This window comes from Melanotaenia boesemani, chromosome 14 (assembly GCF_017639745.1).
Source record: "Melanotaenia boesemani isolate fMelBoe1 chromosome 14, fMelBoe1.pri, whole genome shotgun sequence".
In the NCBI taxonomy this organism is placed as follows: domain Eukaryota; kingdom Metazoa; phylum Chordata; class Actinopteri; order Atheriniformes; family Melanotaeniidae; genus Melanotaenia; species Melanotaenia boesemani.
This window is the reverse complement of record NC_055695.1, coordinates 2,589,523-2,612,296: the sequence shown is the minus strand read 5'-3', so window position 1 is coordinate 2,612,296 and position 22,774 is coordinate 2,589,523. Positions and strand designations below refer to the sequence as shown.

Below are 22,774 nucleotides of genomic sequence, written 5' to 3'. Positions count from 1 at the left end.
GTGTGTGTGTGTGTGTGTGTGTGTGTGTGTGTGTGTGTGTGTGTGTGTGTGTGTGTGTGTGTGTGTGTGTGTGTGTGTGTTGGAAAAGCAGGTAGGATCTCTGCAGGTCTGCTCAGCCAGATCTGGTCACAGGTAACTGCATGCAGCAAAGGGGGGTCACTGAAAGGGCCCAGAGGGAGGAAGCCAGGGGTCTTTGAGGGTCTTCAGGGGTCTTCAGGGGTTTTCAGGGGTCTTTGAGGGTCAGGAAGTCTCTGTGTTAAAATCTCCGGCTGGAAAGTCGACCACAAGACACACAAATGGGATTGCTGTGAGATGCAAAAACAAGAAACTGGTTTTAAAAAGGAGACCAGTTTGACTTTCTTTTTTAGTTCAGTCTCAGATCAGATTTTAGTTTCATGTTATTTGGAAACTTTCTGATGATTACAGGCTGAATTAGTTTCTGTACTGTGGGCGTCGATGCTGGATGAGGACTTAAATGTGATTTTGCTCCATTTTTCTTTGTGCTTTCATGTCCATTAAATGTCTAGAACATTTCTTTTAGTGTTTGGATGAAGCAGCCAGACTCGAGTTGGTGATCGCTGCTTCATGTTGCTCGTTGTTTATGTGAATGCTGGTCAAATGAGACAATGTCCATCTGAGTGTGAACTTCATGTAGAAAGTTTTACAGCCACTCGAGTTATTGTTTTAAATAAGAAGATGGATGGAAAAAAATGTGGAAACTGAACCAAAATCTTGTGGATTTAATATGTGGAGCAGTTGTGATGGGAGAAAAAGTCTGTTAGTTACAATGTGATGTTTTTATTTGTTTATCAAAGATGATAAAATGCTGTGTGTGGATCTGATTTTCATGGACTAAAGTAACCAGAACTGCATCCTGTAACACATGTTAACAGCTGGAGGTTCAGATGAAATGATTATTTTAAAAATCCCCTGCAGTCTTGGTGTTGTGGGTCTTTTTTAGTTTTTTAGAAGCAATGATCTCCTGTACTTTTCTGTCCCTTAACTACCTGAAGAAGCCTCTGACTGAACACTCTTTCCTCTCTGTGTTGTGTACGGGGTGTGAAGAATTGTCCTTCATGTTCAGCAGCTTGTGCTCTGTGTGTGTCTCTGGACTATCAGCTCGAGATCCGTCCCCAGAACAGAACCAGAACTTCTGGATCAGTTTGTTCAGTTTCTTCAAGTCTCTGGTTCTGGTTCTGGTTCTGCTGCTCCAACAGAAGTAGAGTCTGCTCTGTTTTTCTTCTAGATGTTTCTGTGTTGCATTCCCACCATGTTTGTTGCATTTCTTGTAAAAGCCTTTAATCCACATTTGATCCGGTCCTCGGGGGCCACAGTCCTGCAGGTTTGAGATGCTTCCCTGCTTCAACACGCCTGGTTCACATTATTTGGTCATTGTGCAGAACTGAACAAGAATCTGTTGGATTTGTTTGGTTTAAAAAAGTGTGTTGGAGCATCTAAACATCTAAAATCTGCAGGACAAAAAAAGAAAAAAAACACATCTGGAAGTTTTGAGTTTGGAAATCCTGAAACTTTTTTATATTTATTGAAAAAAAAAAAGATAAATAATGAAATGAGATGTGTTTCTAACCGTGTGATCCTGCAGTGCTTTAACGGTAAAAAAAAGCTATTTTTGTTCTGAAACTCTGACATGTATTGTTCCTACAGCAGATTTCTTTTCTGTCTGTGTTTACAGGCAACATTTTCTGCTGTGGTTAATTTTCCTCCATAATTTAATTAGACTGCTTTTACTGTCTTTGTCTGCCTCGGTTTAAATGACGTCTTTACGGTCTGTGTTCTGCCGCTCAGCAGAATATGCACTTTTAATTGTGTTTTTCTTGTGCCAGAAGAGGTTTGATGAGAAGTGACTCATAAAACAAGCTGTAATTCTTAAATGAATCATTCTGTCATCGCTTTGTGTACAAATATCATCTGATTTGAGCGCAGACAGAAGGGTGTGGAGTTATTTCCCCCAAACATGTTAGAATAAATCAGTGTTGAATCAGTTCCAACATAAAAACTGAGATGCTTTCACATACATCAGGAAACGTACTTGGATTTTAAAACCAATCTGCTCTTTCACTAGAGATAAAAACTCAGGTTATTACTGCCCGATAAAATTTAAAAGTTTTAAAGCTTTATTGCTGAACTTTGGCACATTTTCTCACTGAGGGGTCCGCTAACAGCGGCTAATCCAGCATCATCTTCATCCTGTCTCTTCTCTGAGATCCCTCCAACCAGTAAAAGTCAGAGACCTCTCTTTAGACCTGGACATGATGGTGAAGCCACTTCCTGTCAGACTTTCCACCAATCAGAGAGCTTAGATTGACGGTAACGTCCAATCAGGAGCAGCCAAAGATCAACCAGTGAGCAGAAAGTTCTATGTGTGTGTGAAAAGAAGAAAAATAATGCTCCTCTATGGCTGGAATAAAGCCAAGAAGACGTTTCTGATGCACGGTGGCGCCACAAAGCAGCTGAGCTGGAGTTGGTTTAGTGAGGATTGCAGGTCTATTGATAGTTTATTGATACATTCATTTAACATTTTAGCCTCTTAATCTGACAACAGACCAAAAAAAAGCAAAAAAACTGGGAGTTTAAAAGGTTAAAGAGTTCATGGAGGGGCATCTTCTCCCCTGCTTGTGTTTGCATCAGAGACCTTGAACAAATTGTGGCTGCAGATGTTTTGCATGAACACTGACGTCACAGCTTTCAAATCTCCTGAACCGAGATGATCTCCTGGCGTTCCTCCTCCATTCAGACTTTAACCAAGTGTTACAAACTGAGCATGTTCTAACAGAAACCACATGTGTGTGTCAAACAGCTGAACCAGCTGACGGTTAAAGCCATTTTTCCTCTCTGGGTCTGGAGCTGCAGAACTCATCCAGCGTCTGAGATGAATCCTGCTGCTGGTTTATGAGCCTCTCCTGAGTGACTCGCCAGTTGGAGAAAGGGCTGACCTCCAGCTGTGCTGCATGTTGTGTATGAGAAGAACGGCAGGCTGCACACTGCAGCCGTTGTTCCACTGCAGGACTGGATGTTGTCCTGTGGGAAGCAGACTGCTTTACTTCCAGATGGAGGAACCATTAATTTGTAAGGATTAAACTGGAATTTGTTTTTATCTGAAGGCAGGCAGCAGCATCTAGAGCCAACTTTAATTTTAAATTTAGAGCCAAACTTCATGTCTCACGTTAAACTTCCACCAAAAGGCCATGTGCCAGTCTTCAGGGACTGAGGTGGAACCTTTCAGAGAACTAAAAGTTCCTTCAACCACACGAATATTGGAGAAAACTTGTTTCATATCAAAAAGTGTTGTTTTGGTTGCAGCTTTGCAAAACAAAAATCTGTGAGCTCACATTGGCACACACAGCAGACTGATGGAAAATATTTGCCCTGCGGTGACCCTGGCCATCATCCTGGACCAGCTTGTTAAAACGTGGCACCACAGATGTGGACACTGAGGCAGCATAACAGCCAGTCTGCTGGTGGCAGACGAGCCAGTAGTCCCTCCGCTTCAGATCCGTTCATCTGGTCTTTTTTCAGTTTTCGTTGGCTAGTATTTTCTTTTATCCTGGTTGTGTTTTATAGTGGTGTGTTATGTTGCCTTCAGGGCTCCAAATGAAGTCAGTAGCTGGTAAACACACCGTGCATGTTAACATGTTAACGTAATCACACAGGCGGACTGATGGATGTTTTATGAATAGTGCTGATGGTAAATGTGGTGATCGGACTGCTGGGATAAATGCTTCGTTCATCACCTGCTGAACTGGACGGGAAGCTTTCATTTACAGCAGATAAAATGAATTTGAACCCACATTTGGCAGGTCGGTGGATTTTAATTTAAATCCCTAATTCTTGTGTTTGTGTGGAAAGCAAACAGGAACTCAGAATTTCCAACTGGGAAAAATGGGAGAAAAGAATAAATCCATTTGTAGGCCAGGAGCTCAGAAGTAATTCCCCAGAAAGATAACTTCCAGAGGTGATGTAAAATCTTGTTTTCTTTATTCCTGGTTTAATAAAATATAAAATACTGGTAGAACTTTATTGGCTAATTTCCTTCTCATGTAGCTGCAGATCAGAATTTGCTGTAAATGGTTCCAGTTTCAGTGAACGCACCATGGTGTTATATAATGACTGTAGAATTTTATATTTTAAATAAATTAAATACTTTTAATAAAAAAGAAACAAACTGTAAATAACTGTCCTGTTGTTGTCTGGGAGGACAGATTTCCAGCGTCAGCTTTCCGCGCCTGCAGGGAAAAGTCTCAGCCCAGGTTTACTGGTCGGGGAGGGAAACTGGGTGGAAGCAGGATATCCACTCATACTGGCTTCCCAGGAGGCGAATCCTCGTCGGGTCAACGGGGACATGAGAGACGGGGCTAACCTTACCACACTGTGTTGTTCGGGACTGAGGAAAAAACAATGAGGTCTCCTGAGATCTCTGCTTCAATCTGCAGCTGCTGCATGACAACAAACAGCCTGGACTGTAGACGCACTGGAAAGTCCTTTTAAAAAGTCCTGATAGCTGATCCATAAATGTGTATTGATTTATAAAAAGCTTCTAACATTTGCATATTTAACGCTTTTAGAGAGCAGCTGAAGCTTTGGTTTGTGTTTTAATGCAACATTTAAAAGGATATTTTTCAGCTTTTTCACAGGTTTAACTCAAAATTAATGGGTCAGTAATTTAGTCTGAAAATGCCGGTATCTGATCGAGTTATTGATGAAAATGGTTAAAACCTTAGTAATCTGCTGTTGTCATTTCTTAATCTGCTACCAGTTAAACTCCATATCCACGAGTCTATTTGTTTGAATGAATAATTTTATACATAATCTCACAAAATCTGATTAATAAACATCTTTTAGTTACACCCTGACTTCATGAAATTTTCTATAACGCAAACAAACCTGAAAGCTCCAGTGTGTAAGAATTACTTCCCTCTAGTGGTGAGCCAATGTACTGCAAGCAACCGAGTCGCGCTCTCTGGAACCTCACCAGTTAAGCGTGTTTTACGGAAGCCGCGGAGAGTCATAAATGTGAAAACATCTTGCACAAATTTGAATGTCCCGTCAGGTGATGATGTACAGAACGATAGTTAGTTACAAACATGCCCTCCATGTATTTGGTACCTAGCTACTGCTAATAGCTAATGTTATCGTGTGAAACCGTTTTTTGTGACTTGCAGACTCAGAGATCATCTGATGAAGGGAGAGGAAGAGGGAGAGGAAGAGGAAAACGTTATGACTTCTGTGAAGAGTAACAACAACTGACAACTGTTGCAACGGCGCTTTTCTACTGTAGGCTAACTAACAAATTAGCCATTTCTGCCGTTTTATATAGCAAGTAACAGTAAGTGATCGGACTTAAACGAGACGATAAAGTAGTTGCTGGACTACCTGCCTTGTTTCTAACATAACGCCAAAATAAACTTCACTGTTAGATTGAATGAACTCACCCATCCAGCAGAAAGCTGCAACCTCCACGTCAGTCTTGAAGTCCCTCTCCTTCATCAATTGTCTCCATCTGGTAAATGCTCCACCAACGTACACTCTTGTTTCCTCCCGGTTATTATTTCTTTGTTTTTCTTGGCTATTTTTTCCTCCTTCTCAAAAGGCAAAGAGTATGTCCTCCATTTCAATGTAAACTGGCATGCTGAATGCTCCGTTGTCGTCTTGGCTTGTTAATCCAGCCCCAGCGGAAACATGAGGGGATTCGCAAGTAAAACACGGAAGGCTAAGAAGTTTGTCCCCTTTCTGCTACCGTATTCAAAGATGGCGATGCAACATGGCAGGCTCCAGCTGGGTGCGCCGCCACCTCTGTATTTATAAACAGCTCATTCTGAACTACGAGAACACTTTCATTTAGATGCGATTGTGATTAGACTTTGGTAAAATACGTATTTATAAAAGCAATATTTGATTTTTGTTAACAAAAAGCCAAATAAGTTACACACTGGGGCTTTAAATCTGCAGCTTTTTTCTGTTCTTTCAAACACATTTTAACAGATAACTTTAATTAATTAAAAGAAATGATGCAGCAGACTTGGTTAAAGTTGTTTTAGAGACAAAGACAGAGTTGCATGGTTCTGGAAGTTTCTCCAATCAGCAGATTAACTAGTGACAGGTGAGCAGCCAACAAACATTTAGTCTTTCCAAACAAGGATGGGTTGTAGCTCACAGCTTTTGTCCAAACTCCATCAGAGAATCATCAACAAATTGGTTTGGTCTTTCTGCATCTACAGAGCAGAATATTGGGAAAAGATTCAGTCAGAGGAAATCTCAGCGTGGAAGAAACCACTGCTTCGCTTTGAGAATCAGACGATTTTTGTCTCAAAAACTGGAAATGTGAAGTTCATGAAAGAATTGATTCTTTTGAACGACTCTTTTAAATAAACGATGGGAACCAAGTCACAGCTGTGAACCGTTCATTTGTGAGCCATTCTTTGATATACAAATTTTCCATACTGCCTTCATCACATTTGTGACATCATAGAAGTCTGATATCCAACACGCTCCATTCATGAATTTTTTTAATCTTGTATAGTAGATTTTATATTGGTAAATATTTTGATTGTTTGTCATTATTTATTGCGATAGACAGAAACCAGATAGAAAGATATAGTAAGAACGAGCCAGTCTTTTGAATGGCTCTTTGAAAGGAACTGCTCCTTAAGATCCACCTCCCTTCAAATCTCATCTCTTTTAAAACCTCCCACTATTAAGCTTAACTCTATTTTTTCCCCTCATTAAATTAAAGAAAACTGGCTAAAATCTCATAAAAGCACAATAAACAACACATACAGCTAATAAAAAATAAACTGTGTTCAGAGCACTTTTTTCAGTATTTTGAGGCTAGAAATGGGTTATGTTGGATTTTTAAAGGTCTTTAAATATTTTACAAAGTGAAAATATTAGATTAACCAATCAGATCAGTTCCAGATATCTATGTAGCCCTTTCCTTCGCCCACAGCCGGATGGTGATGGAGCCATCGGGTTCTGTTTCCATACCGGTCTGAGGAAACATGCTGCTGCTTCCCAGAGATAATAACAGAGCCATCAACCCAGCATCAGCTGTTCTCTGAGGAAGCAACATCTGCACGCTCAGCCATGTTCATCCATTAAGAGGACGATGTGCCACTGGGAATTACCTGTAAGAGTTTATGGATAGAGCACTTAAAACTCCATAAATGCTCATTCACTGCACTGATAGCACTAATGTGGTTTACAGACGTACAGAAGGAGAAACTGGGACAGCATTTCTTCTTTGAGCTTTTTCCTTTGCCTTTTTTCCCCTAAGAAATTTAACTCCTCTGCATCAGGAGTCTGGCCTCATTTAATGGGAACAAAGTGAAATCTTAGAAGATTTTCTTTTCTCTCTGAAATCCAGAATTTGAAGGCTGACAAACCACATGGGGAGCAGAAATCGATCTGGCTGCTGTTTCGCTGTTGAGTGTTCACAGAAACTTGGACAGTATCTGATTGGACATTCCTGATCTCGATAGAGATGACTCATTCGGTCCAGAGAGCTGCCTCGATGACCTGATCCCAGTAAAATGCAGCGATCACCGCAGCAGGACATCATCTGGTCTTTATCTGAGAGAGTCAAGTCAGGACAGAGCAGGAAAATTAGTCATGTTGTGTTAACAATAACCAATTTGAATAAGCTATTAACGTGTTCAGAAAGACTACAGTCTTCTGACTTTATGACAACATGAAGTAGAAAAACTGAGTATCAGGATTAAGACTTTCCTCCTCAGGTGGATTCACAACCATCCACAGCTTGGATCTCATCACCAGCTATTAGTTATTAAAGCCTCCACCAGTCAGAACGGATTCCCAGTTAGACTAAGAAGTTAAACTTCTTTAAAAAAAACAAGAAAAAAGGACAATCTGCAGAATCCACACCTGTTAGTTTTACAGTTTTGGTCTGGATGAAGTAAAATGTCATTTCCTGCTGGAGTCTTTCACGCTTGTCTGATGATAAAGAGAAGCACCAAATCTCAGTTCTGTCATCTGTTTAGTTTAGACTATATTTATTAAACAGATTCCAGTTTATAAATATAAACATGTATATGATGTTTTCCCAACACAAACCTGAGTTAGTTATGATGTTCCACGGGGTTTTGGACTTGGACCAGTTTTGTTTTCACTATTCATGCATCCTTTGGATGAGATAATCAGAAACATGATATACATTTCCTTTCTATGCTGATGATACCCAGCTTTATTTATCAGGGAAAATAAATCAGTTACTTCAATTACAGACTTATCACAGAGACATTGAGGTCTGGATGAGCTGAATGATTCTTCCTCCTAAAACCAAAGCTGTTTTTGGTCCTAAAAATGATCAGACATTATCTACTGTACTTTGGATCCCATTGGCTTCTAGTACTACTCTGGGTCATATTTGACCAGATCTTATCTCTTTTTTTTCCACATATTTAGCAGGCATCTTGAGCAGCTTTCTTTCATTTATGAAATAATGCAAAGATGTGGCGAGTTGAGTGCTGCCTGGCACAACAAAGTTCACATCTCCAGTTTTAGCCTCCCGTTACTAGCTCTCTGTTAAACTCAACATTAAAATATAAAAACTTTCTTTTTTATTAGCTACAAATCCCTTAACAGTTTATCCAAAATGTTCATTCCAGGAGCCATCGCTGCCCTGCAGAAACGCACTTCACGTCTTCATTTTCCAGGCTGATGCATCACTTTTTGCTTTAGAACGGTGTCACATGCTAGCAACTGGATATCAACACACTGGTCATTTTGAATGTGTAAATATACAAGAGGATCAGTGCAGCGTCTGCAGTGATGTGGACTTTGATTTGGTTTTGTCATGGCGCAGAAGGAGCTGAGTTGAAAGGGAAAACTCTCGATTTACTGGTCGATCAACATTTTTACCCTTCCCTATGGTCACCAGCTGTGGGTAGTGACAGAATGAGATTGTGAATACAAGCGGTCGAAATGAATTTCCTCTGCAGGGTGTCTGGAACCAGATGAGGTGGCTCAGGCATCTGGTCAGGATGCCTCCTGGACGCCTCCCTGGTGAGGTGTTCTGGGCACGTCCCACGCTGCAGGGACTACATCTCTCAGTGGCCTGGGAACTTCTCAGGATCCCCATGGAGGAGCTGGAGAAGTGGTTGGTGAGAGGGAAGTCTGGGCTTCTCTGCTAAGGCAGCTTTTCCTGTAACCCGACCCCATCCATATGGATGGATGAGTTTCATCCATAGAGTCTTCGGTCATCCAGCCGTTAGCAACTGGATGTTTTGTTATCTTGAAGTTTCACAACATAATAGGATTCAAGGGTTTCCGAACATGGATGATGGGTTGAAAGAACATGAGGTGCAGTGAAAAGTTTCCTTCTTTCCAAGTTGCCTCAGCTCATTGAGGTTTTCAGCGCTGTGAAGGTCACCCCACAGCATTTCAGTCATTTCAGGTCTGGTCTGCTGAATGTCACCGTCAGGCTTGCAGAAATGACTTCAGTGTTTATCCAAACCTCTTGAAGAAAAAAAAATATATTTTTTTGTAATTTTCTACGTGTCTGTATCATTGCAGGCCAGGCTGAGGCCAAGCTGAAGGAGTTCAGTCCATACTACAGGAAGCAGTTTTCCGTGGCCCGGTTCGCTCAAGTAGAAGATGACCTGGAACAGAACAAAGAGAAGATCACACAGCTGCTCAAACAGAGGGTATGTCTCAGAAATATCTAAAAATAACAGCTCCAATCTGGGATCTTATCAGCTTGGTCACATTTATAAGATGCATAAAGAAGAGCCAAGAAGCTGAGTTTTAATGGAATGATACAAAAAGAACTTGGGATACAAGAGCGAGAGGGATCAATTAATCCAAGCTGATAATTAGATCCTGAACATAATGTGAGAAAAAAAGGTAAATCTCCATCTGCTCACCTATGGTTTTAACCATAAGTGGTGCAGGTTTGATGGTCATATTTAATAAAATATAATACATGATTTTAGGGTTTAATGGGTCCTCTTCATGCTTTAAGGATAAATCTGGAGATTTAGATTTTAAAATCGCCTCTCTTCATTAATATGCAATTTCCTTGCCAAGATTTCTGGAGAATTTCAGGTTATTTATCTGCTCTGAGTTGTTTTATTCTCCTGTAAATGCCTCTCATTTGTAACTCTTGTCCAGGATGTACCGGAGGACGGTGAGGTGCTGTATCAGGAGGGCGTCCTCTACTTTGATGACACCAGGAAGTGGAAGGAGAGGTATGTGGTGGTGAGAGCCAACTACTGCCTGGAGTGCCACGAAAGTCTGGAGGTAAGCAGGAAACGGTCATCATGTGATCAAAAAATATCAGAATAACATCTTCTTTCTCCTCTTCTTCTTGCTCTCCTCCTCCTCCTCCTCCTAGACCTTTCTTAAAGGTGTTCCAGCATTCTACCAGCTTCTGCCTACAGGGGGCAGCGTTCTGACCACAGAGGAGATGTACATGGCCATGGTGGACAAATGTTTTCCCGGTGACACCAGTGAGTACCACACTAAAGTGTTTCTCAGTGTGTTAATGAAAACAGTTTAAGAATATTTTCCGTTTGAAAAAACAACAAGAAGTGATGCATGTTGTTTTTCCACAGTGGTGGTACTGATTGAAGTACATAAAAGTACTGAAGTACTTCAACTGTAGGGAAAACCTAATAAATTGGGCAAACCAAAGCTTTATTTATGCTCCCTTTATGTACGTAAATCAGTCCATCTGTGTCAAATTTAACTGCCCCCTGTCCAAATATTCCCATGGTTTAAGTTGGATATTTGTTAGGCAAACCATCCACTAGAGCAGTTATATTTAACTATGGTTAAATTTAACAATGAAGACATGAAAGACATGAAATATCATCATTCATGAGAAGCTCAGTTGCAATAAACCAACTTCCCACCACATGGGGGTGGTAATGCTCCAACAAGCTCCAAAAAGCAGAAGAAGACTTTCAGCTAGCTGCTAGCCTGTAGGGAATTATGGAGAATGATTTAAAATATTTTAAAAAGTTAAGATAAAAAAGGTCCCAAACCCACTAAAAGATAAAATGTTTGTGCAAGTAGAATCAGATTCATTCAGTACGGTTTTATAAACGGAGGTAACAAGGCAGAGCCGAGTCTAGGGTGGAGTGTTAGCTAGCGCTATCCACGGTAAGCTAGTGCTATCCAGTGTTACCCATAGACTGTATGTAAAAGATGGATAGAGCCGCCATAGGTTTCTGAATAGCAAAAGTGAGGCTCGGTGGGCGGTTCCCACTGTCGCCATCTTGGCAGCATCACGCGTGTCGTCATTCCCGGAAAGTCCAAAAATGAGCAAAGAGGTGGAGCTGAGAGGGGGACTGTGAAGGTGGGGGTGGATGATTGACAACCATCAAATTCTGAGCTGGCTGTAGCTTAGAGCTAACTGAGCTAACCCCGAACTAATGGTAGCTAATCAGCTAACGGAGGTAGGTGGGCTAAAGCTAAGTCGCGCTGTTAGCTGGCTAAAAGCCGTGCTTGTGCTGCACTCTTCCTTCTTTCCGCGAATATTGGATACCTGTCAATCAAAAGGACACACCCTTAATTATGCTGAATTTCAAGGTTAAATAACATCCAAACGAATGACTTAGAAAAAAACTTCACCCTCCTCACGGTTGTCATGGAGGCCTATTAATCCTAAAATGGTTTTTTGTGCCAGGTTTAAACATGTTTATTTCCGCTGTGAAGTTGTTTTTAACATGTTCCCAGTTCTTTCAAACAGTGTTAGCTACATCCAGAATTGATCGTCTAACTAAACATTCAGTGCTCGTAGGAATGAGGCTGAAATTTTCCCCCCTAAAATGAAAAATAAGCTACAGATTTTATTTAAATAAATAAATTATCCAAACATTTTTAATGAATAAACTATGAATTTTGATTCATTTATTTAATTTGAACCTTTTATTTTTAATGGATGTATCACTTCATTGTATTGATCAATTGAATTTTTATTACATCAGTTCTTTTAAGCCCCCCCTTTTTATTTTTGTTGCAGTAAAATCTAATAATTAGCCGTTTTTGTGATAATCCTGATTTCAGATTTTAGATGTTTTTGTAGCAGCACCGTTTAAGTAATGCTTGTATTCACTCGACATCACATTTGCCTCATTAGGTGAGGATGGCAGGAAGTGGTGATCAACCAGCTCGTTGGCCAATGGCTTCCTGATGGCATTTGTGGTGTTTTTGGTTGTTCCAATCATTTAAATCGTGGTTGGGGTTCCTTATGAAATTGTATAAAAGGGAGGGACATTATAAACACAGGTACATGTACTTGGTCAAGTGACTGAACACAAACAACTCCATAACAGAAGTTATAGAGGCGGCACCTAGTGGTCCTCAGTGGTATTACTCTTTTAACTACTTCCTTCCTTGATGTGATTACCTGGCCATCATTTATTCAAAGTCTGTAAGTAGGAAGAAAAGAAAAATATCAGTTTAAGTGTTTGATTTTTCATTAGGAACATTTCTAATTTATAGTAAAATATTGCACAAACTACTTAGTAAACTCGTAGAGACGTTCATGTTCAGTTTTAAATGATCTATGCCCTCATTTTGCTGTGTTATCATTACCTGACTCTAAATTAATATTTGAATATTTTTATTTAAATGTTTGGTTGTTTGTTTTTGTTTTTTTTTTAGTCGTAGTATCACATTGACTGTTTGACCGGCTGTCTTCAGATGAATTTCTAACTGTTTTCTCATGAACCAGGTAATAGCAGGTGAGGTGATGAAGGTGATTCTCAGGAGGAGGAGTGTCAGGTCACAGTCTCACATCCGCTTTGTGGGAAACTAAACAAATACTTTGGAAACCGTTTTAGCTCAGAGCCCTTCAGACCTGCCAGCTTTTAGTTACCTTCATCTTCCCCCACTGTCCCGTTACCATGACTACAGCTATTCAGGCTGCTCAGAATTTGGTAATCACAGGTAAACGTTTATGGACATAACTGAAGAACTCGAGCCAATTAAAAATACAGGATGAAATCAGATGTTTTAGGTCATAAAGTTTAAAAGTCCGCTTGATTCGTCGTCTTCACGGCGTGTGTTTGTATAAGACAAATATTTACTCGGTGGAGGGAAACCATCACCAGGTTGTAACTTTAGCTTTAAAGTCGATCTGATAAAAAGATCATTGAGTTTTATATTTAACCAGCTACTGCATGCATTATGATGCCAGTTAGGAAAGAAAATGATTGGACTTTTTATGTATGAAAATAGATTAAATATACATGATTTAAATTAATAAATGTTATTTGTATTGGGGTTTGTTACCTGGAGAAAACATTGTGCCATAATGGTTTATAAGTGAAAAGTGAAACATTTATTTCAGAAATATGCAAAATAATCAGTAGCTTCAATAAATTACAATTTTAAATGTAAAAGTCATGAAAGGAAGTCTTTGAAATGGTTTTATGTCTGGAGGAAACATTAAAATAAACGTCTACAGGAGTCTCAGCTTAATTTTTCTAACTTTATTCAAACTACGTATAAAAAACAAAGATCAAATGTGTGGAAATTCTGAGTAAATACGACACTCACTGTGTCCTTGGATTTGTCTGTAAAGCCCTGAGATGACATTGTTGTTGTGGGATTGTACAAATAAGCTGAATTAAACTGAATTACAGAACATGATGTTACTGCACCAACATCATTTATCTTGTTAAATTATAAAGATCAGAACCACAATGATGATGAATGAGTTGATTTTTAACACAAAATATACCGAAACACCAGCATTTAAACTTTTAGGGCAGATCTGAGTCGTTCCAGTTTCCTGAACACGGGCATGGTTCAGAGATGAGTGAATCTATAAAAGATGACGGCAAACCGAAGCAGAGGTTCATACTGAGCACATTTTTATGTACGACGTTATCCTCTGCAGCTCAGTAGATACACCTCTGCTTCCTGCAGAGCTCCGTCAGACTAACTTCACGCACCACCGAATAAAACAGAAAAACCTACGAGAGCAGAGCAGGAAACATTCTGGTTCTGTTTGTCTTTTACAACCTCAGAACAAGCTGCTCATATCTGAAGATGCTCAGGTTGCTCCTCTCAACCCTCTTCCATGTTGCTATGGAAACCCGGAGGGGTCAAACCAAGCACTGTCTCTAGAGACGGTCCTTGTTTTTTGGTTGTCTTTTTATTAGTTTCCATTTACACAGCGGTAAACATTAAAACCTGGGAATTAGCTCGGCTCTCTTCACAAGGCAAAGCTTGAGTTGCTGCTGCTAACAGATGGAGGTGTTATGGAGCAGGGTGTAGCTTCCTGGCTTATTCCTCATCTGTAGCTTCTGCTGATTAATGTCCATGTTTGTTTTCATTCATGCACCTCCTTTTGAGTCCAGCATGTGATCCTGACTGAATACTGTCACAGATTATGTGAAAGCAGCCGTTGATCAGAGATGTTTTTTAGTTTAATTAATCTGGAAGGAGACGAGTCGCATCTGGACTAGATGCAGCCTGCAGCAGTCCAATGATCATCTCTGAAACTCTTCCAGTAATCAGGAGCTCACATCCTCCACTTTTAAAGGGAAGAGTCAGACAGGAGATAAAGCGGCTTAAACATGATTCTGTGTCTTTTATTCCTGCAGAAATAAACCAGAATTTTACAACATTATGTAAAGCTGGATTGTTTTTCTTCTGTTTCAGGTGTGAAGGAGGAATTTGTGCCTCCCTTGTCGGGAATGTCGGGAGAGTTTCCGGTCTACCTGCGTCTGCCCTACAGGAGAGACTCGTACTTCTGCTTCAGACAGCAGGCCAAACAAGCCGCCTTCCTCTCCATCCTGTCGGACTGCATCCGGCACCAGAACCAAGGTGGGACCCCACAGATATTAGACATGTTCAAGTCCTCATTTTTCTACAAAACTCCTTATTGATAACTCTGCTGGGTTTTAAGAAGACATGATTACAGGTAATTAAACATGTGGTGTAACTATAACCATCATCTGTGATGCTGCAACCTGAAGAATTTCCATCCAAATAAAATCTCTCTTACTGGTAAGGGGTTAATCTTCTAGCAGTGAGGTGGTGTTTCATCCCGTGCTGCTACTTCCATGACAGTTGCCATGGCAACAGTCTAGCCACACCAGCTCGGAGGGGAAAGAAAACCCCTTTAATGATGCTGGAGTGTGTGAGACGTGCGTGACACTGAGGCGTTTTAATTGGGATGATAAGTCACGTGTTGGTGGTGAATGAAGATGAAAATGTGAGCAGATCTACTCACGGCCGCCTGCTGATCTGACTTCTCCGCCTTCCTGTCAGATTTCTTGAAGAAGAGGACGTGTGACGTTCAGGCCTTCCTCAAAGCCATCCAGCTCTACAGGCAGGACCAAGGCAACTATGAAGCCTGGGACATGCTGGTCGGCAGCGACGTCCGGGTACGTCCCCATCTCCACTCTGTCCATATTTTATTCCCAGTAGAAGATAAAGAACATCTCAGATGATGAAACTGAGACATTTTACCATGTGATGAAAGATATGAGCTGATAGCAGCAACATGTCTGTAAAAAGTAGTTCCAGAGTGATGTTAGGCACGTCGTAAAAAGTAGTTCCAGGGTGATGTTCAGCACGTCGTAAAAAGTAGTTCCAGGGTGATGTTCGGCACGGTGTAAAAAGTAGTTCCAGGGTGATGTTCTGCACGGTGTAAAAAGTAGTTCCAGGGTGATGTTCGGCACGTCGTAAAAAGTAGTTCCAGGGTGATGTTCGGCACGGTGGAAAAAGTAGTTCCAGGGTGATGTTCGGCACGATGTAAAAAGTAGTTCCAGGGTGATGTTCATCATGGTAGAAAAAGTAGTTCCAGGGTGACGTTCAGCACGGTGTAAAAAGTAGTTCCAGGGTGACGTTCGGCACGGTGTAAAAAGTAGTTCCAGGGTGATGTTCTGCACGGTGTAAAAAGTAGTTCCAGAGTGATGTTCGGCACGGTGGAAAAAGTAGTTCCAGGGTGATGTTCGGCACGGTGGAAAAAGTAGTTCCAGGGTGATGTTCGGCACGATGTAAAAAGTAGTTCCAGGGTGATGTTCGGCACGGTGTAAAAAGTAGTTCCAGGGTGATGTTCGGCACGGTGTAAAAAGTAGTTCCAGGGTGATGTTCGGCACGGTGTAAAAAGTAGTTCCAGGGTGATGTTCGGCACGGTGTAAAAAGTAGTTCCAGGGTGATGTTCGGCACGGTGTAAAAAGTAGTTCCAGGGTGATGTTCGGCACGTCGTAAAAAGTAGTTCCAGGGTGATGTTCGGCACGGTGTAAAAAGTAGTTCCAGGGTGATGTTCGGCACGTCGTAAAAAGTAGTTCCAGGGTGATGTTCTACACGGTGTAAAAAGTAGTTCCAGGGTGATGTTCGGCACGGTGTAAAAAGTAGTTCCAGGGTGATGTTCGGCACGGTGGAAAAAGTAGTTCCAGGGTGATGTTCGGCACGGTGTAAAAAGTAGTTCCAGGGTGATGTTCGGCACGGTGTAAAAAGTAGTTCCAGGGTGATGTTCGGCACGGTGTAAAAAGTAGTTCCAGGGTGATGTTCGGCACGATGTAAAAAGTAGTTCCAGGGTGATGTTCATCATGGTAGAAAAAGTAGTTCCAGGGTGACGTTCAGCACGGTGTAAAAAGTAGTTCCAGGGTGATGTTCGGCACGGTGTAAAAAGTAGTTCCAGGGTGATGTTCGGCACGATGTAAAAAGTAGTTCCAGGGTGATGTTCATCATGGTAGAAAAAGTAGTTCCAGGGTGACGTTCAGCACGGTGTAAAAAGTAGTTCCAGGGTGATGTTCGGCACGGTGTAAAAAGTAGTTCCAGGGTGATGTTCGGCACAGTGTAAAAAGTAGTTCCAGGGTGATGTTCGGCACGTCGTAAAAAGTAGTTCCAGGGTGATGTTCGGCACGTCGTAAAAAGTAGTTCCAGGGTGATGTTCGGCACGTCGTAAAAAGTAGTTCCAGGGTAATGTTCTACACGGTGTAAAAAGTAGTTCCAGGGTGATGTTCGGCACGGTGTAAAAAGTAGTTCCAGGGTGATGTTCGGCACGGTGGAAAAAGTAGTTCCAGGGTGATGTTCGGCACGGTGTAAAAAGTAGTTCCAGGGTGATGTTCATCATGGTAGAAAAAGTAGTTCCAGGGTGACGTTCAGCACGGTGTAAAAAGTAGTTCCAGGGTGATGTTCGGCACGGTGTAAAAAGTAGTTCCAGGGTGATGTTCGGCACGGTGTAAAAAGTAGTTCCAGGGTGATGTTCGGCACGTCGTAAAAAGTAGTTCCAGGGTGATGTTCATCATGGTAGAAAAAGTAGTTCCAGGGTGACGTTCAGCACGGTGTAAAAAGTAGTTCCAGGGTGATGTTCGGCACGGTGTAAAAAGTAGTTCCAGGGTGATGTTCGGCACGGTGGAAAAAGTAGTTCCAGGGTGATGTTCGGCACGGTGTAAAAAGTAGTTCCAGGGTGATGTTCTACACGGTGTAAAAAGTAGTTCCAGGGTGATGTTCGGCACGGTGTAAAAAGTAGTTCCAGGGTGATGTTCGGCACGGTGGAAAAAGTAGTTCCAGGGTGATGTTCGGCACGGTGGAAAAAGTAGCTCCAGGGTGATGTTCGGCACGGTGGAAAAAGTAGTTCCAGGGTGGTGTTCGGCACGGTGTAAAAAGTAGTTCCAGTAGTGTAAAAAGTAGTTCCAGGGTGGTGTTCGGCACGGTGTAAAAAGTAGTTCCAGTAGTGTAAAAAGTAGTTCCAGGGTGATGTTCGGCACGGTGTAAAAAGTAGTTCCAGGGTGGTGTTCAGCACGGTGTAAAAAGTAGTTCCAGGGTGATGTTCGGCACGGTGGAAAAAGTAGCTCCAGGGTGATGTTCGGCACGGTGTAAAAAGTAGTTCCAGGGTGATGTTCGGCACGGTGGAAAAAGTAGCTCCAGGGTGATGTTCGGCACGGTGTAAAAAGTAGTTCCCGGGTGGTGTTCAGCACAGTGTAAAAAGAAGTTCCAGGGTGATGTTCGGCACGGTGTAAAAAGTAGTTCCAGGGTGGTGTTCGGCTCGGTGTAAAAAGTAGTTCCAAGGTGGTGTTCAGCACGGTGTAAAAAGTAGTTCCAGGGTGATGTTCAGCACAGTGTAAAAAGTAGTTCCAGGCTGGTGTTCGGCTCGGTGTAAAAAGTAGTTTCAGGGTGGTGTTCAGCACAGTGTAAAAAGTAGTTCCAGGGTGATGTTCAGCACGGTGTAAAAAGTAGTTCCAGGGTGGTGTTCAGCTCGGTGTAAAAAGTAGTTCCAGGGTGGTGTTCAGCACAGTGTAAAAAGTAGTTCCAGGGTGATGTTCAGCACGGTGTAAAAAGTAGTTCCAGGGTGGTGTTCGGCTCGGTGTAAAAAGTAGTTTCAGGGTGGTGTTCAGCACAGTGTAAAAAGTAGTTCCAGGGTGATGTTCGGCACGGTGTAAAAAGTAGTTCCAGGGTGGTGTTCAGCTCGGTGTAAAAAGTAGTTCCAGGGTGGTGTTCAGCATGGTGTAGCATCTCTTCTTCTAACATGTCTGGAAACGTCTGGGAAGTGAGGAGACCAGTTGCTGGAGTTTCAGGAGAGGAATGTTGTCCCATTCTGGTCTGATGCAGGATTCTAGCTGATCTAAAGTCCTGGACCTTGGTTGCTGGATTTCTGCTTCCATGATGCTCCAGATGTTGTGTAGTGGTGAAAGGTCTGGACTGCAGGCAGGCCAGTTCAGCAGCCAGACTCTTCTCCTGTGAAGCCATGCTGCTGTGATGGATGCAGGATGTGGCCTTCCCTTTCTAAGAGCTTTGGTCCAGAGAAGACGGAAGAAGCTGGTTCTGGATCCTGTTCACATCTGGCTTCTTCTCTGCATGATGGAGCTTTAACCTGCGTTTGTGGGTTTCAGGGTGAACTGTGTTCACAGACAGTGGTTTCTGGAAGTCTTCATGAGTCCATGCAGTAGTTTCCAGTAGAGAATCATGTCTGCTTTTAATCCAGAAGGTCACCAGCATCCAGCCTTGTCCTTTGCACACAGAGATTCCTCCTGATTCTCTAAATATTCTGATGATATTCTACACTGTAGATGGTGGATCTTCAAAGTCTGAGGACCATTTTTCTGAAATTGTTCCACAGTTTTAGATCCAGTTTGTCTCAGATTGGTGAACCTCTGTTCATCGTTCCACCTGAGAGACTCTGCCTCTCTGAAATGCTCCTTTTATACCAGTCATGTGACTGACCTGTTGCCAGGTAACCTGATTAGTTGTCAAATGCTCATTCGGGTGTTTTTTAATCACCTTTTTAGCCTTTTGTTCCAACTTTTTACAGATGTGTTGCTGCCATCAGCTCATATTTTCCATCAGATAGTAAAATGTTTCATCGTCTGATGTTTTTGGTCTTAAAGAAAAAAAAAACTAAATTTCGGTTGTTGAGATGTGGAAATCATTGCATTTTGTTTTAACTGTAACACAGTGTCCTGACTTTTTTTTTTTTTTAGAAGATTTTACTCTGTAGAAAGTAACAAAACCTTCAGATTATCAGTTTCAGGTTATATTACAGGTTTTACTGGTTATAAAAAGTGTGATAATTAGCTTCTATGTTATCCTATATAACACCATAAATAGTCAACAAGGAACCTTTAAATCATATGTATGACCCCTTAATACCAGAACTGGTGGCATATCTGACAGACGATGCTGCAGTTCAGACACCAAATAAAACCTTCAGACATGTTTAGAGCCTGTGGTGTATTTGCATCAAATAGACATAAAGTAGAAATCAGAGCTAATTTGCATCTATTTGCTCAGAAAATGTGATGCTGATGACAGAGAGGTTTAGTCTGACCTCCTGCTGTGTTTCCTCTCTGCATTGTGCTGCAGCTTGTGTGGAGCTGGAGGAAGCTGACCTGCAGCAGGAAGCGTTTCAGAGGTCACCTCTCATCACTGCATTTAAAGCCAATACGCTTCAGTTCAAACATTTCCTGTTGTTGGTACATGTACAATAAAAATACATCCCAGAGGCTCACGTAGTGCAACACACACCAGAGCTGAGAAATGAATGGAATGACTGGGATGTCATCGGGCAGCAGAAACACAAACAGCTCCCCTCAGTTTTCTGGCTGCAGCTGCAGAATCACACGAATCAGCTCTACAAACTTCTGCCAGATCCTTTAGCTTCAATCTTCACAATTTATTTTATACAAAATTATTTCCAGAAGCTACGAAGATCTTTCCAGACTGCTGCAGCTTCGTCGACATCAGCTCGCTTCGTTCTCTTTATCAGGCTGCTTGTTCGTTCTCAGATCTGTTGAGATAAATGAAACAAAAGTCATATTTTTAATAGAAATATGAAGAGAACATGCACGGAAAGAAGATAAAACTGGTGAAACTCTTAAACTGAAGCTAAAAATAAAATAATTACATTCATTGATGATAATGAAGCATCTTTATTTTAAACACAGAACAAGAAGCATGTTTTCTGTTTTCCTGGTAAAAATGTCCCAATCTAGACGTCTAGCTCTAGATCAGTCCAGGACTGACCTAGACCTGCCCCCTTCTGCCACATCCAAAAAGGAAAACAAGCTTTACAAACATTCCTGGAACCTGGAAGAGTTTCTGGATGCCGTTGGGCAGTGAATGTTATCTAACCTCATATCCTCTGGATTGTTTTCAGGTTTTTAAACTCTTCAGTTTGAATTAGAGGGCGGACTTATTGCTTCTTTCAGTAAAATAAATAATGGTTGAATATTAGTCTTAAGCACTGCCCCCCCGAACACCAACGTATGTTATCTTGGAGGTCGTGGCTCAACCAGTTTGAGAACCTCTCCTCTAAATGTAAATCTGAGCCACGACAACCCGGATGACGGTAAACTGAATGAAGCTGCAGAATGATGACACCTGTTGTGTGCTCAGGTGATGGCCAACCTGGTGATGGAGCAGCTGCTGCCGTCTCTGGAGAGCGACATTCTCCCTCGTCTCAAAGCCAAGAAGACGGAGAGGAAGAGAGTTTGGTTTGCTGTGAGTCGTTTCCTCCCAGATGTTAACGTGATCCTTCAGACTGCTGTTCTAATTCTTCTCATTCCTCTCAGACGATGGAGGCGGCGTACATCCTGGTCCAGGAGCATCTCCTGGAGGGACTGGGGGCGCTGAAGGAGGAGTGTCGCACCTCTGCCCGGCAGCAGGAAGTTCAGCTCCACTCCGACATGGACCAGATCCTCAGCTCCAGACGGCAATTGGAGGAGAAAGTCCGAGGTAACTTCAGGGATCTGCAGCGATGAGGATGATGAAGCTGCAGCTTGTTTTTCTCATTCGCTCTGTTCTTCCAGCCAAAGTAACGCAGCCGGCGGAGCAGCTGTGCTCCGAGTCCGTCCAGCCGTACCTGGGCTCGGTCCTGGAGGAGCTGATGGAACCAGTCAGCTCCGGGTTCCTGGAAGGACGACAGCAGAGTGAGAAGATGATGGACCAGGTGTGCCAGGACGTCCTGCAGGGAGGAGACGGGGAGCAGCTGAAGAAGGTTTGTTGTTTGAAGCGGAGCTGATGATGAGCTTCCAGCTCCGCAGACCCTGGTGGTCCATCCAGCTGCTCCGTGTGGTGGGGGGGTAAGATGACCCACCCCCTTTTATCTCTGCAATGGTACAGTCTTGTTGTCAGGTGATGTTTTATTTATAGTCAACCACTTTAAGAACATTTCTTAACAAATTTTACAATGAAAGTAGGTTTAGAAAATCTTCCAATCAAAGCAGATTATCCAGGTTTAAACACACATAACAGGCATGTTGATCACTTCCTAGTCCACATCACCACTTAGCTGAAGATTAGCTTAAATGGTGGCTTGAGGTAAAGAGATTCAACTTTTCACCTAAATAGACAAATTAACTCCATAAAGTCTAAAAATGTATTTCTATTGAGTACTCGCTAACAGATTAAGACATTACAAATGCAAGAGAAAGACAAGCTGGGGCTTAACATCCCGTGAGGAGACGGAGAGAGCAGCGAATCCATAAGAGCCGTAGTAACGGACAGACTGACAGGCACACTGTTATAAACTGGGAGAGCAGTTCCATGGCCTGACTGGGAACTGGTGTTTGCAGACAGAAACAGGATTCATGTTCCTAACTGCTGGAAACAGAGCAGCTCTGCAGGTAGGGGGTGCGTCAGCTAAGACCACCTGAGCCAGCAGGTAAACTGGCTAATTATAACAGTAGGGTTGTGTTTTAGGATGAGACTAGCAGAGGGTCAGTTTACCCCTGAGGTGGGTAAAAGAATCATATTTGATTGACTCTTTGACAGAGTGAGGGGGGGAGGGTGTTGCCTTCTGTCCGTTAGCAAGATAACACAAAAAGTTAAACAGATTTTGATTAAACTTTCAGAAAATCTCAGAAAAGGAAAAATGAACAACTGATTTAGGTTTTGGGAGACAATCTGGATCAACCGTTGAATCAAGGAATTTTTTAAGGGATTCTTTACTCTGTGGAGATGGGGATAATTTTCATATTTTATTTTAAATTTTACCATTAGAGCCTCTAATGAAAAAGCAATGCCCACAATCATTGACCCAAAAAAAGATTACAGTGGTGTGGTGGAGGTCTGCAGATCTTCAGGCGCTTAGTAACTTCTGTAAACTTGGAGTCATTTTCACCTGCCTGCCTCCAGCAGGAGGGGAAGGAAAAAAGAAAAACTGACTTTTTCAGGTAAATTTAAGAGTGGAGCCATGTTTCTGTTACTTTTTCACTTGGCTTGCTCAAAGCAGGGTTGCTGTGTCATAATTATTCAGATATGTAAATACATTTTCTACGTTTCACTGTTTTATTTGCAGTTAAATGACAGCGAGGCTCATTTTAGCTGCAGC

The 22,774-nt window shown here is 42.0% G+C and overlaps 1 protein-coding gene and 1 long non-coding RNA gene across 2 annotated transcripts in view; one reads left to right on the top strand and one right to left on the bottom strand.

The window, feature by feature from the left end:
• Positions 1-22,774, top strand: part of niban1a (niban apoptosis regulator 1a) — a 45,783-nt gene that overhangs the window by 17,101 nt on the left and 5,908 nt on the right. The window contains exons 2-9 of the mRNA XM_042005807.1: positions 9,550-9,680; positions 10,147-10,275; positions 10,370-10,484; positions 14,653-14,817; positions 15,265-15,380; positions 20,839-20,943; positions 21,015-21,177; positions 21,252-21,439. Of these exons, the coding sequence (XP_041861741.1) occupies positions 9,550-9,680; positions 10,147-10,275; positions 10,370-10,484; positions 14,653-14,817; positions 15,265-15,380; positions 20,839-20,943; positions 21,015-21,177; positions 21,252-21,439 (1,112 nt within the window). The remainder of the gene's footprint in view (positions 1-9,549; positions 9,681-10,146; positions 10,276-10,369; positions 10,485-14,652; positions 14,818-15,264; positions 15,381-20,838; positions 20,944-21,014; positions 21,178-21,251; positions 21,440-22,774) is intronic.
• LOC121652795 lies at positions 9,549-14,795 on the bottom strand. Its single transcript, XR_006012686.1, has 3 exons — positions 14,712-14,795; positions 14,526-14,588; positions 9,549-9,635 (listed from the first exon to the last, which is right to left on the bottom strand). It is a non-coding gene; the product is annotated as an uncharacterized LOC121652795 (long non-coding RNA).